Source organism: Rhinoraja longicauda, chromosome 31 (genome assembly GCF_053455715.1).
Source record: "Rhinoraja longicauda isolate Sanriku21f chromosome 31, sRhiLon1.1, whole genome shotgun sequence".
Classification (NCBI taxonomy): Eukaryota; Metazoa; Chordata; class Chondrichthyes; order Rajiformes; family Arhynchobatidae; genus Rhinoraja; species Rhinoraja longicauda.
The window spans coordinates 27,830,600-27,844,271 of NC_135983.1; the positions used below are offsets into that span (position 1 = coordinate 27,830,600).

Consider the following 13,672-nt stretch of genomic DNA (forward strand, 5'->3'; position numbering starts at 1 on the left):
GCTGGTACAAATCGAAGGTATCACAAAATGCTGGAGTAACTCAGCAGGTCAGGCAGCATCTCAGGAGAGAAGGAATGGGTGACGTTTCGGGTCGAGACCCTTCTTCAGACTGAGGTTTGGTTTATGGTCACGTGTACCGAGGTACAGTGAAAAGCTTTTGTTGCGTGCTAACCAGTCAGTGGAAAGACAATACATGATTACAATCGAGCCGTCCACAGTGTACAGATACATGATAAGGGATTAACATTCAGTGCAAGGTAAAGCCAGCAAAGTCCGATCAAGGATAGTCCGAGGGTCACCAATGAGGTAGATAGTAGTTCAGCACTGCTCCCTGGTTGTGGTGGGATGGTTCAGTTGCCTGATAACAGCTGGGAAGAAACTGTCCCTGAATCTGGAGGTGTGCGTTTTCACACTTCTGTACCTCTTGCCCGATGGGAGAGGGGAGAAGAGGGAGTGGCCGGGGTGAGACTGGTCCTTGATTATGCTGCTGGCCTTGCCGAGGCAGCGTGAGGTGGAGATGGAGGCGATGGAAGGGAGATTGGTTTGTGTGACGGTCTGGTCACTGTGAAATTCATACAGTGAAACTCAACAGAATTGTTTTTTTATAACTATAATAATGAGACAATTACATTGGAGTAATGGTTTGCATATGAATGCTATCTCTGCAATAAAGCCTCAGAGGTAGGTAGATGCCAGCCTGGCCTATTCCACATAAAACATTGCTCACAGCGAGCATTCTCCGATGTGGTCATTAGTCTGACAGGAAGATGTATCAGCACATTGGAAGCCGTTTCTTATTCTGACCACTTAACGCGGATCTCAGCGAAGGGCCACCAACCCACTTCATTCATGGAGTGGGAAATAAAGGTGCAGGAGAACGGGCAGGCCAATCTTTTGGAAAGATTCCCAGACTGTAGATGGAGTATGGTTCTGCGACTGTGTCTCCCAGGGTTGCCAACTTCCTCGCTCCCAAATACAGGACAAGGTGACGTCACCGCCCCGCGCTCCCACCTGACCTCACCCAGCCAGCGGCCACATGCTCCCGCTCCACCAATGGCGGCCGCCCGGGCTGGGAGGCGGGTTGCTACGCAACCTCCGTCAGGCAGCGCCCAGGCCTACACTGTTCGGGACTACAGAGGCTCCCACGGGCTACAGTGCTCTAGGCTCATTGACAATTTAGTTTAGTTTAGTTTAGAGGTACAACACGATACGATAGAACTTTATTTATTCCAGGAGGCCTACAGTGTCCAGACATACAGTGTCCGGGCCTACAGTGTCCGGGCCTACAGTGTCCGTCTGGGCCTACAGTGTCCGGGCCTACAGTGTCCGGGCCTTCAGTGTCCAGGCCTACAGTTTCCCAGCCTACAGTGTCCAGGCCTACAGTGTCCGGGCCCACATCTGCCCCCAGGCTACAGTGTCCAGGCATTCAGTGTCCGGGCCTACAGTGTCCGGGCCTAAAGTGTCTGGGCCTACAGTGTCCGTGCCTACAGTGTCCGGGCCTACAGTGTCCGGGCCTACATCGCCCCCCAGGTTACAGTATCCGGGCCTACATCAGCCCCCAGGCTACAGTGTCCAGGCCTACAGTGTCCGGGCCCACATCTGCACCCAGGCATACAGTGTCCGGGCCTACAGTGTCTGGGCCTACAGTGTCCGGGCCTACAGTGTCCGGGCCTAATACGGGACAAGGGACAAATCAATTTAGCCCAAAATTCGGGATGTCCCAGCTAATATGGGACAGTTGGCAACTCTGGTGTCTTCAGTGCTCTCGGCTCATTGACCATTTAGCTTAGTTTAGAGGTACGACACGATATGATAGATCTTTATTGATCCCAGGAGGGAAATTGGTCTGCCAACAGTCATAAAACACAAAAATACAGCGCAGAAACAGGCCCTTCGGCCCACCGAGACTGCGCCGACCAGCGATCCTCACACATTAACACTACCCGACACGAGGAACAAATTTTACACTTATACCAAGCCAATTAACCTACAAACCTGAGATAGACACAAAAAGCTGGAGTAATTCAGCGGGACAGGCAGCATCTCTGGAGAGAAGGAATGGGTGACGTTTCGGGTCGAGACCCTTCTTCATCTGCAGTACCTTCTTACACATCCGACAAACCTGTACGTCTTTGTAGTGTGGGAGGAAACCGGACCTCCTGGAGAAAACCCACACAGGTCACAGGTAGAACGTGCAAACTCCGTACAGACAGCACCCATCGTCAGGATCAAACCTGGGTCCCTGGCGCTGTAAGGCAGCAACTCTACCGCTGCACCACCTTGCCTCCTCAGACTGAAGATGTTTCGAGTCGAGACCCTTCTTCCAACTGAGCCTGAGGAAGGGTCTCGACCCGAAACGTCACCCTTTCCTTCCATCCAGGGATGCTGCCTGTCCCGCTGAGTTACTCCAGCTTTTTAAGTGTCTATCTTCGGTACAATAGACCATTTCCAGTTTGGAAGGTGGCTGTTCATCTACCTTGTAGACTGAGATTGTCCGGGTCAATGAGGTTGTCAAAGAGAGGTGTGTAGTCTCCGTAGAATTCAGAGGACCCTCTCATCTCGTCTCCACGCACAGAGCCGACTGAGGAGGACGAGTGGACAGAAGACTGGGACTGGCTCAGTGTGGAACAGGTCACCAGATTGCTCACGTTCACTTTCACCTGGCGAGAGCTTTCTTTAGGAGGGGTGACCTTGTGGCGGCCATTTCTCTGGTCCGTCTGTGGCGTCTGCATTGCCTCCTTCCCAGAATCCTTGTCATCTACAAAAACAAGATGGTCGACAAATTGTGTGGTAGACAAATTCCAGAACCAGGAGCCACAGTTTAAGAATCCAGAACCAGGGTCCCCCAGTTTAAGAATGAGGGGTAGGCCATTTAGAACGGAGACGAGGAAAAAGCTTTGTCAGTTGGGAATCTGTGGAATTCTCTGCCTCAGAAGGCAGTGGAGGCCAATTCTCTGGATGCATTCAAGAGAGAGTTAGATAGAGCTGTTAAAGATAGCAGAGTCAAGGGATATGGGGAGAAGGCGGGATCATCCACGATCACGGTAAATGGCGGTGCGTACAGGCTCGAAGGGCCAAATGGCCTACTCCTGCACCTATTGTCTATTGTGTTTGCGTTTTGAGATATGCCAAGCTCTTCAATTCATATGGAAGCTTTGTAAAGACCCTGATTCCATTTGCAACTTCAAGGTGAGTTGACACTGTAGCAACATCTCATTGATTTCATTGGGACCTCATTGAAACTTACTGAAGATTGAAAGGCCTGGATAGAGTGGATGTAGAGAGGATGTTTCCACTAGTCATAACCAATGTACCAATCAAGAATTTATCTATCTCTGCCATTCAATCACGGCTGATCTATCTCTCCCTCCTAACCCCATTCTCCTGCCTTCTCCCCATAACCCCTGACACCCGTACTGATCAAGAATCTATCCATCTCCTCCTTAAAAATATCCACTGACTTGGCCTTCACAGCCTTCTGTGGCAATGAATTCCACAGATTCACTGCCCTCTGACTGAAGAAATTCCTCCTCATCTCCTTCCTAAAGGAATGTCCTTTAATTCTGAGGCTGCGCCCTCTAGTCCTAGACTCTCCCACCAGTGGAAACATCCTCTCCACATCCACTCTATCCTGGCTTTTCACTATACGGTAAGTTTCAATGAGGTCCCCCCTCATCCTCCTAAACTCCAGCGAGTACAGGCCCAGTGCTGACAAACACTCATCATAGGTTAACCCACTCATTCCTGGGATGATACTCGTAAAATCTAGTTGGTTGGTATCTACCTATGTCACTGTTCTCCAAGGACTGGTCTTCTTCAGATACTTTCAAGAAAACCTCCTCCAGTGTCGTGTCCATCAGACCAAAACTCGTCAGACTCAAGTCCTCCAGGTTCAGATCCAGGGCCTGCAATGTGAAAACATCATTCATTTGTACAGACGCTCCCCGACTGACGATGCTTCGAGTTGCGATATTTTGCCTTTGCGTTGGTGTAAACGGCAGCGACCCGCAGCTCGCTTCCAGCCACGTGATCTCGTGCATTAAATGCATTTCGACGTGCAATACGATACTTTCGGTTTGCGATGGGTTTCTCGGAGCGTAACCCCATTGTAAGCTGAGGAGCGCCTGTACTCTGCCTTGCAATTTCTACATTCGTTTGTGTGGGAAGGAACTGCAGATGCTGGTTTAAACGGCAGACACAAAATGCTGGAGTAACTCAGCGGGACAGGCAGCATCTCTGGAGAGAAGGAACGGGCGACGTTTCGGGTCGACACCCTGCTTCAGACTGAGAGGCGGGGGGGTGGGGGAGGGAAACGAGAGATGCGGACGGTGACATAGAGAGATATAGAACAACTGAATGAGGAAGGACATTCTTGCTATTGAGGGCGAGCAGCATAGTTTTACTAGGATAATTACTGGAATGGCGGGACTGTCATATGTTGAAAGATTGGAGCGACTAGGCTTGTATACACTGGAATTTAGAAGGATGAGAGGGGATCTTATCGAATAAGATTATTAAGGGGTTGGACACGTTAGAGGGTTAGAGGCAGGAAACATGCTCCCAATGTTGGGTGAGTCCAGAACAAGGGGCCACAGTTTAAGAATGAGGGGTAGGCCATTTAGAACGGAGATGAGGAAAAACTTTTTCAGTCAGAGAGTTGTGAATCTGTGGAATTCTCTGCCTCAGAAGGCAGTGGAGGTCAATTCTCTGAATGCATTCAAGAGAGAGCTAGATAGAGCTCTTAAGGATAGCAGAGTCAGGGAGTATGGGGAGAAGGCAGGAATGGGGTACTGATTGAGAATGATCAGCCATGATCACATTGAATGGCGGTGCTGGCTCGAAGGGCCGAATGGCCTCCTCCTGCACCTATTGTCTATTGAATATAACATTATTTACCAGAGAGTTGTAAATCTGTGGAATTCTCTGCCTCAGAAGGCAGTGGAGGCCAATTCTCTGAATGCATTCAAGAGAGAGCGAGATAGAGCTCTTAAGGATAGCGGAGTCAGGGGGTATGGGGAGAAGGCAGGAACGGGGTACTGATTGAGAATGATCAGCCATGATCACATTGAATGGCGGTGCTGGCTCGAAGGGCCGAATGGCCTCCTCCTGCACCTATTGTCTATTGTCTATTGTCTCTAGTGGAAACCTCCTCTCCACATCCCCTCTACAGTGTACCTCTAGATATCAAGTTTACACAGTTCACAGTGTAAATCCAGGGAAAGGTTGATAAAAGAGAAAAATCCTAGTCAAAAAAGTAACTGAGGAAAGCTGGTTGAAGTCTTGTTTGTAAGCAGAAGAGACTGTTACCTGGAAAAGCCTCTCAAAGGAGCCCTTCTTCACAGCTTCCGACGGCAGGATGTACGATAGCTCTGTGTTTGTGTCCAACACCAGCATTGTGGACACCACGTACTTTTTGATAAACTGAGTGACCTTAGATTCCATGCAAGCTGAACGCAATGAAGGGCTGGAATCCTGTCCCGAACCTAGAAAGAAACATGGTGCAAAAATAATCAATACATTGCCAGCCTTAATGCAAAGTGCTGTTATAACAAGGCTTGTTTACAGTGGGTGTTACCGATAATTCACATGCCTACTTCTTTAATATTTTGTTCATAATACTCTTATCATTAGGTGCGGCACGGTGGCGCAGCGGTAGAGTTGCTGCCTCACAGCGCCAGAGACCCGGGTTCCATCCTGACTACGGGTGTTGTCTGTACGTTCTCCCTGTGACCTGCGTGGGTTTTCGCCGAGATCTTCGGTTTCCTCCCACCCTCCAAAGACGTACAGGTTTGTAGGCTAATTGGCTTGGTATAAGTGTAAAGAAATTGTCCCTAGTGTGTGTGTGTGTGTGTGTGTGTAGAATAGTGTTAATGTGCAGGGATCGCTGGTCGGTGCGGACTCGGTGGGCCGAAGGGCCTGTTTCCGCACTGTATCACTAAACTAAACTAAAATTTACCGCCTTAAAGGAAAGTGTTCAGTTTAGTTTACTGTCACATGTACAGTGAAAAGCTTTTGTTGCGTGCTAACCGGTCAGCAGAAAGACAATACATGATTACAATCGAGCCGTCCACAGTGTACAGATACATGATAAGGGAATAACATTTAGTGCAAGGTAAAGCCAGCAAAGTCCAATCAAGGATAGTCCGAGGGTCACCAAAGAGGTAGATAGTAGTTCAGCACTGCTCTCTGGTTGTGGTAGGATGGTTCAGTTGCCTGATAACAGCTGGGAAGAAATTGTCCCTGAATCTGGAGATGTGTTGCTTTAGCACTTGTTTACAGTAGGGATTACTTATATTGACATGCTTATGTTTTTAATATTTACTTCATTATACTCTATTAAGAATGATTATATTGTAATAAAAAGTAGTAATTCTCTGTACGACTTAACAGCACGTTTTAAAATGCTATCTGTAGGAGCCATTTGTGTTTATTAGCTATTATATGATTTTGTATCCTGCTGTTTTATTTTAGGGCACCCCAGGGTTGTCCCGAGATGAATACTCGGCTTATGGAGATGGGCTGGGAGGAGCCAGGGGAGGAGTTAGAATATGAGTATAATTCAGCCAGCAATGACATAATGTTTCAGTCACATTAGGAGCCTGCTAAGATATAAGGTTTTAGCGAGCCAATAACAGGATACGATGGAGCCTCAGTGAGATATTAAGTTCTTACCAGAAGTTATACCACAGACGGGAGATATACTAACCTGTTTGTATTACTACTTCAATAAACGACTAACTAAACTGTAACGTGGTGAAGATCTCTCTGGTGTGGGTTTGGCATCAAGAAATATCGCTCCCCTCCTTTGTCAACGGTAAGCTTAAGGACATTATTAGGAAGGACTAACGTTGCCACGATACTATCTATGAAGTTTGCAGCCTGGACTATTTCATGAATTGTACAAGCAGTAGCAGGCCATTCGGCCCATCAAGTCTACTCCGCCATTCAATCATGGCTGATCTACCTCTCCCTCCCAACCCCGTTCTCCTGCCATTTATGTGAGGACAGAACGGAAGGATGTCACGGTGGCGCAGAGGTAGAGTTGCTGCCTTACAGCGAATGCAGCGCCGGAGACCCGAGTTCCATCCCGACTATGGGCGCTGTCTGTACGGAGTTTGAACGTTCTCCCCGTGACCTGCCTGGGTTTTCTCCGCGTTTTCCGGTTTCCTCCCACTCCCAAAGACGTGCAGGTTTGTAGGCTAATTGGCTTCAGTTAATTGTAACATCGTGCCTTGAGTATAGGATAGTGCTAATGTACGGGCGATCGCTGGTCGGCATGGACTCGGTGGGCCGAAGGGCCTGTTTGCACACTGCATCTCTGGAGTAGAGTAGCGCAAATCTCCCCCCCCCCCTCCCCCCCCCAGTCACCTTAAACATATGTCCTCGGGTTCTCGATTCCCCTACTCTACTCGAAGGAAGTATCATCAATAGACAATAGACAATAGACGCAGGAGGAGGCCATTCGGCCCTTCGAGCCAGCACCGCCATTCAATGTGATCATGGCTGATCATTCTCAATCTGTACCCCTTTCCTCCCTTCTCCCCATACCCCCTGACTCCGCTATCCTTAAGAACTCTATCCAGCTCTCTCTTGAATGTATTCAGAGAATTGACCTCCACTGCCTTCTGAGGCAGAGAATTCCACAGATTTACAACTCTCTGACTGAAAAAGTTTTTCCTCATCTCAGTTCTAAATGGCCTCAATCAGTGTAGATAGAGACAAAAAACTGGAGTAACTCAGCGGGTCAGACAGCATCTCTTAGAGAAAAGAGAGAATTTAAAAAGAGAGTTTAAAAGAGAGTTGGATAGCGCCCTAGGGGCGAGCAGAATCAAGGGATATGGGGAGAAGGCAGGCACGGGTTACTGATTGTGGATGATCAGCCATGATCACAATGAATTGATCACAATCAAAGGGCCAAATGGCCTCCTCCTGCACCTATTTTCTATGTTTTCCATTTTTCCTGAAAGGAATAAGTGATGTTTCGGATGGACGCATGAAGAGTTTAGCTACAGACCTGAGTTAGTTTGCGAGTCAGGTTGTTTCTTCACCACTGTCAGCTTGTAGCCGTCCCCATAAGTACTTTTGAGAAACAACGGTGACCCACAGCACTTCAGTTTCCCATGCGAGATTATCGCGATACGATCACCAAGAAGATCGGCTTCATCCATGTAATGTGTGGACAGCAGAATCGTGCGGCCTGCAATTGGTGGAAAAAAAGAGTTATCTTTGCTGTGGAAAATCAAATCAAAATGCCACACTTCTCAACTCCCGAAATCAAGTTCTATTGAGAAAGATTGCTGCCAACCTTAATCACATTGTTAGTTTTCAAGTCATCTTAACCGGATAGTGAAACGCCTGGAGAGAGTGGCTGTGTGTGGAGAGGATGTTTGCACTCGTGCGAGAGTCTAGGACCAGAGGGCACAGCCTCAGAATAAAAGGACATTCCTTTAGGAAGCAGGTGAGGTGGAATTACTTTAGCAAGAGGGTGGTGAATCTGTGGAATTCATTGCCACAGACGGTGGTGGAGGCCATGTTAATGGGTATTTCTAAAGCAGCGATTGACAGATTCTTGATTAGTAAAGGGCCTTTCCCACATTCGGCGATGTTTTAGGCGACTGCCGGCGACTGTCATAGTCGTAGCAGGTCGCCGAAAAACCGGCGACTGGACCCCCCCTACGACAGTGTCCACGACAAGCTACAACAACCTACCACCTAGTCGACGTCGAGCTACGGCAAGCTACCGACAACCGGCGACCCAATCGCCGCGACTTAGGACGTCCACCTACGACCGCACCTACAACAACCTACGACAACCGAAGTCAACCTACGTCTACCCGCGACAAGCTACGACAATAGACAATAGGTGCAGGAGGAGGCCATTCGGCCCTTCGAGCTAGCACCGCCATTCAATGTGATCATGGCTGATCATTCTCAATCAGCACCCCGTTCCTGCCTTCTCCCCATACCCCCTGACTCCGCTATCCTTAAGAGCTCTATCCAGCTCTCTCTTGAATGCATTCAGAGAATTGGCCTCTACTGCCTTCTGAGGCAGAGAATTCCACAGATTCACAACTCTCTGACTGAGCTATGACCCATTCCTTCTCTCCTGAGATGCTGCCTGACCTGCTGAGTTGCTCCAGCACTTTGAGAAACAAACACCTTCGATTTGTACCAGCATCTGCAGTTATTTTCTTACACAAGCTACGACCCTGTCGGCAACAACTGAAGACAATTCACGGCTCCGGTTTTGACGCCGGTACCTGTCGCCAGTTGGCGTAGGTTGACGTAGGTATTCGCCAATGGAATTCACCGAAGACAGCACTGGTGACAACCTACGTCACCTGGCGAGAACCTACCACAGTCCCTACGTCAGGAGATGTCAAGCTACGATCATAGGCGTCAAGCCCACTGTCGCCGAAAATGTGCAACATTCTGAAAATCCAGCGGTGACCAGAAAGACGCTACGACTCTTTGGAGATGACTCACGACCGTACAGGCGACACCTCGGCGACCGTGTAGCGAAAGCCTAGTCGCCTGTAGTCGCCTAAACAATCGCCTAAGTGGGACAAGGGTTTAAGGGTGTCAAAGGTTATGGGGAGAAGGCAGGGGAATGGGGTTGAGAGGGAAAGATCGATCAGCCATGTAGAATCCATGGGACGAGTGGCCTAATTCTGCTCCTGCAATATGAACTTCTTAATTTAGTTTCGTTTACTTTGTCACGTGTACAGCGAAAAGCTTTTGTTGCGTGCTAACCGGTCAGCGGAAAGAATACTCACGACTATAATCAAGCCATCCACAATGTACAGGTTCATGACAAAGGGAATAATGTTTAGTGCAAGGTAAAGTCCAGTAAAGTCAAGTGAAAGAGAGCCCGAGGGTCACCAATGGGGTAGATAGTAGTTCAGCACTGCTCTCTGGTTGTGGTGGGATGGTTCAGTTGTCTGATAACAGCCGGGGAGAAACTGTCCCTGAATCTGGAGGCTTGCTTTTTCAAGAACCAAGATTCAAGATCAATTTAATGGCCACATGTACCAATTAAGGTACTGTGAAATTTGAGTTACCATACAGCCATACTAAGTAAAAAGCAACAAGACAATAGACAATAGATAACAGGTGCAGGAGGAGGCCATTCGGCCCTTCGAGCCAGCACCGCCATTCAATGTGATCATTGCTGATCATTCTCAATCAGTACCCTGTTCCTGCCTTCTCCCCATACCTCCTGACTCCGCTATCCTTAAGAGCTCTATCTAGCTCTCTCTTGAATGCATTCAGAGAATTGGCCTCCACTGCCTTCTGAGGCAGAGAATTCCACAGATTCACAACTCTCTGACTGAAAAAGTTTTTCCTCATCTCAGTTCTAAATGGCCTACCCCTTATTCTTAAACTGTGGCCCCTTGTTCTGGACTCCCCCAACATTGGGAACATGTTTCCTGCCTCTAACGTGTCCAACCCCTTAATAATCTTATACGTTTCGATAAGATCTCCTCTCATCCTTCTAAATTCCAGTGTATACAAGCCTAGTCGCTCCAGTCTTTCAACATACGACAGTCCCGCCATTCCGGGAATTAACCTAGTAAACCTACGCTGCACGCCCTTCTGTATCTCTTGCCTGATGGGAGAGGGGAGAAGAGGGAGTGACTGAGATGAGACTCTCTCTTATTAACTCAAACTTACTAACAATCCCACTGACACATGGACAATAAATAAATACCAGCCACAAATAACTCATAACACAAAACATTAATGTCTCAAAGGTAGACACAAAATGCTGGAGTAACTCAACGGGTCAGGCAGCATCTCTGGAGAGAAGGAATGGGTGACGTTTCGGTCGAGACCTTTCTTTAGACTGAGGAGTTTGATCTTGACCTGAAACGTCGCCAATTCCTTCTCTCCAGAGATGCTGCATGACCCGCTGAGTTGCTCCGGCATTTTGTGTCCACCTTCGATTTAAACCAGTGTCTGCAGTTTTCGTTCCTACACATGAATGTGTCTCTCTTGGGCGTAAAGCAGCATCTGCGTTTCCTTCTGACACACTGACGTACCTTGTTTGTATTTCAGGATCAGGTCCCAGATGGCTCGCCGGGCGTAGGGGTCAACACCTGCTGTTGGTTCGTCCAGAATTATGGCTTTGGATCCACCGACAAACGCAATGGCCACGGACAGTTTGCGCTTCATTCCCCCCGACAAGGTTTGCACCAGGAAGTGCCTCTTGTTGGACAACTCCAGGTCTTCAATCATTCTAAACACAAACACAAAAATGTAGAAACCACCAAACATACGACTCTAGACGCCTACCAACGCATACATCTACTTTTTTAGTTTGTAAACACAAGGATAACACAGAGTCTTAAGAAGGGCAAGAGAAAGTGTGTGGGAATCAACTGCAGATGCTGGTTTAAACCGAGGATAGACACAAAATGCTGGGGTAACTCAGCGAAAGTCTCGATTGAAAACGTCACCCATGATTTTGTGCACCTTCATAAGATCCTACTGCGCTCCAAGGAATAGTCAGAGAATGCTGGAGTAACTCAGCGGGTCAGGCAGCATCTCTGGAGGGAAAGAATGGGTGACGTTTCGGTCGAGACCCTTCTTTAGACTGAGGAGTTTGATCTTGACCTGAAACGTCGCCCGTTCCTTCTCTCCAGAAATACTGCCTGTCCCGCTGAGTTACTCCAGCATTTTGTGTCCACCTTCGATTTAAACCCTTCTTCAGACTGATGCCAGGGGGAGTGGGCGGGACAGAGATAAAATGTAGGCGGAGGCAGTCAGACTGGTCGGAGAACTAGGAAGGGGGAGGGGATGGAGAGAGAGGGGAAGCAAGGGCTACCTGTAGTTAGAGAAGTCAATGTTCACACCGCTGGGGTGCGAGCTGCCCAAGTGAAATATGAGATGCTGTTCCTCCAATTTGCACTGAGCCTCATTCTGACAATGGAGGAGGCCCAGGACAGAAAGGTCAGATTGGGAGTGGGAGGGGGAGTTAAAGTGTTGGGCAACCGGGAGATCAGGTAGGTCTAGGCGGACTGAGCAAGACAAAGTCATGATCGAACCAGGGTCTCTGCCGCTAAGGCAGCAGTTCTACCGCTGTGCCACTGTGCCGCCCCTGATCAACCTATCACCTGCCAGGCTTTGTCCTGCCCTTCCTCTCTTCCAGATTTCTTTCCAATCCTCTCTCCCCGCCACAATCAGTCTGAAGAAGGGTCCCGACCCGAAACGTCACCTATCCGTGTTCTCCAGAGATGCTGCCTGACCCGCTGAGTTACTCCAGCACTCTGTGAAACGTCACCTATCCGTGTTCTCCAGAGATGCTGCCTGACCCGCTGAGTTACTCCAGCACTCTGCGTCTGTCTTTCTGTGGACCGGCATGTGCAGGCCCTTGTTTCCCAGTTGAGTTTGGTCGGCAATGAAGCTTACTTGTCCATTTCTTTGCGGATCTCATCCTCTGCCATGCCCTTGAGGCGAGAGTAAAACCACAGGTGTTCCTCCACGGTCAGTTTATCAAACAGCACGTTGTGCTGCGGACACATGCCCAGGTTTTTCCTGATTTCATCCATTTCCGTCCGGATGTCGTGCCCATAGATGGTGGCCGAGCCCGCCGAGGGTGGGAACAATCCCGTCAGGATGGACCTGGAACATCAACGTGAAAACGTCCATTAATGGAATGCAATGGAATGGAATGCTTTACTCTATTGTCACACGTTGTCATATGGTGGCACGGTGGTAGAGTTGCCGCCTTACAGCGAATGCAGCGCCGGAGACCCGGGTTCCATCCCGACTATGGGCGCTGCATGTACGGAGCTTGTACGTTCTCCCCGTGACCTGCGTGGGTTTTCTCCCACACTCCAAAGACATACAGGTTTGTAGGTTAATTAGCTTGGTAAATGTAAAAATTGTCACTAGTGGGTGTAGGATAGTGTTAGTGTGTGGGGATCGCTGGTCGGAGCGGACCCGGTGGGCCGGAAAGGGCCTGTTTCTGCGCTGTATCTCTAAAACTAAAAGTGTTGCAAGGCACAGTGGAATTCTTTGCTTGCATGCCCAAGGAATGCAAACAGTTGCCACGTAAAGGGCGCCAACAAAGTTACAAAGTACCCCCACACCGGGTCCTCCTGTGTTCTTCCCTCTTTCCCCCACGGTGGTTCCCTCATCGATCGCTGACCACGGGTCGACCAGCGAGGCTCCACCCTCACCACCCAGGCCCCATCGAGGCCCCACCCCTGCCACCCAGGCCCCACCCCCGCCACCCAGGCCCCACCCCCGCCACCCAGGCCCCACCCCCGCCACCCAGGCCCCACCCAGGCCCCACCCCCGCCACCCAGGCCCCACCGGAGCCTCCAAGGCCCCACCCCCGCCACCCAGGCCCCACCCCCGCCACCCAGGCCCCACCCCCGCCACCCAGGCCCCACCGAGGCCCCACCCCCGCCACCCAGGCCCCACCGGAGCCTCCAAGGCCCCACCCCCGCCACCCAGGCCCCACCCCTGCCCCATCCCCACCACCCAGGCCCCACCCCCGCCACCCAGGCCCCACCAAGGCCCCACCTGAGCCACCGAGGCCCCACCCCCGCTACCCAGGCCCCACCGGAGCCACCGAGGCCCCATCCGCCTAGTCAGGCTTCCCCGCCCGGCTTCTACACGGCCTCCTTGGAATCGGAATGTGGCGAGTCCCAGTCCGGAATGT

The 13,672-nt window shown here is 50.0% G+C and overlaps 1 protein-coding gene across 1 annotated transcript in view; it reads right to left on the bottom strand.

Annotated features, from left to right (window-relative positions):
- Window positions 1–13,672, bottom strand: part of abca2 (ATP-binding cassette, sub-family A (ABC1), member 2) — a 215,080-nt gene that overhangs the window by 56,544 nt on the left and 144,864 nt on the right. Inside the window, exons 22-27 of the mRNA XM_078426040.1 lie at window positions 12,412–12,624; window positions 11,043–11,239; window positions 8,015–8,197; window positions 5,308–5,483; window positions 3,785–3,905; window positions 2,477–2,758 (exon numbers count right to left, since the gene is read on the bottom strand). Of these exons, the coding sequence (XP_078282166.1) occupies window positions 2,477–2,758; window positions 3,785–3,905; window positions 5,308–5,483; window positions 8,015–8,197; window positions 11,043–11,239; window positions 12,412–12,624 (1,172 nt within the window). The remainder of the gene's footprint in view (window positions 1–2,476; window positions 2,759–3,784; window positions 3,906–5,307; window positions 5,484–8,014; window positions 8,198–11,042; window positions 11,240–12,411; window positions 12,625–13,672) is intronic.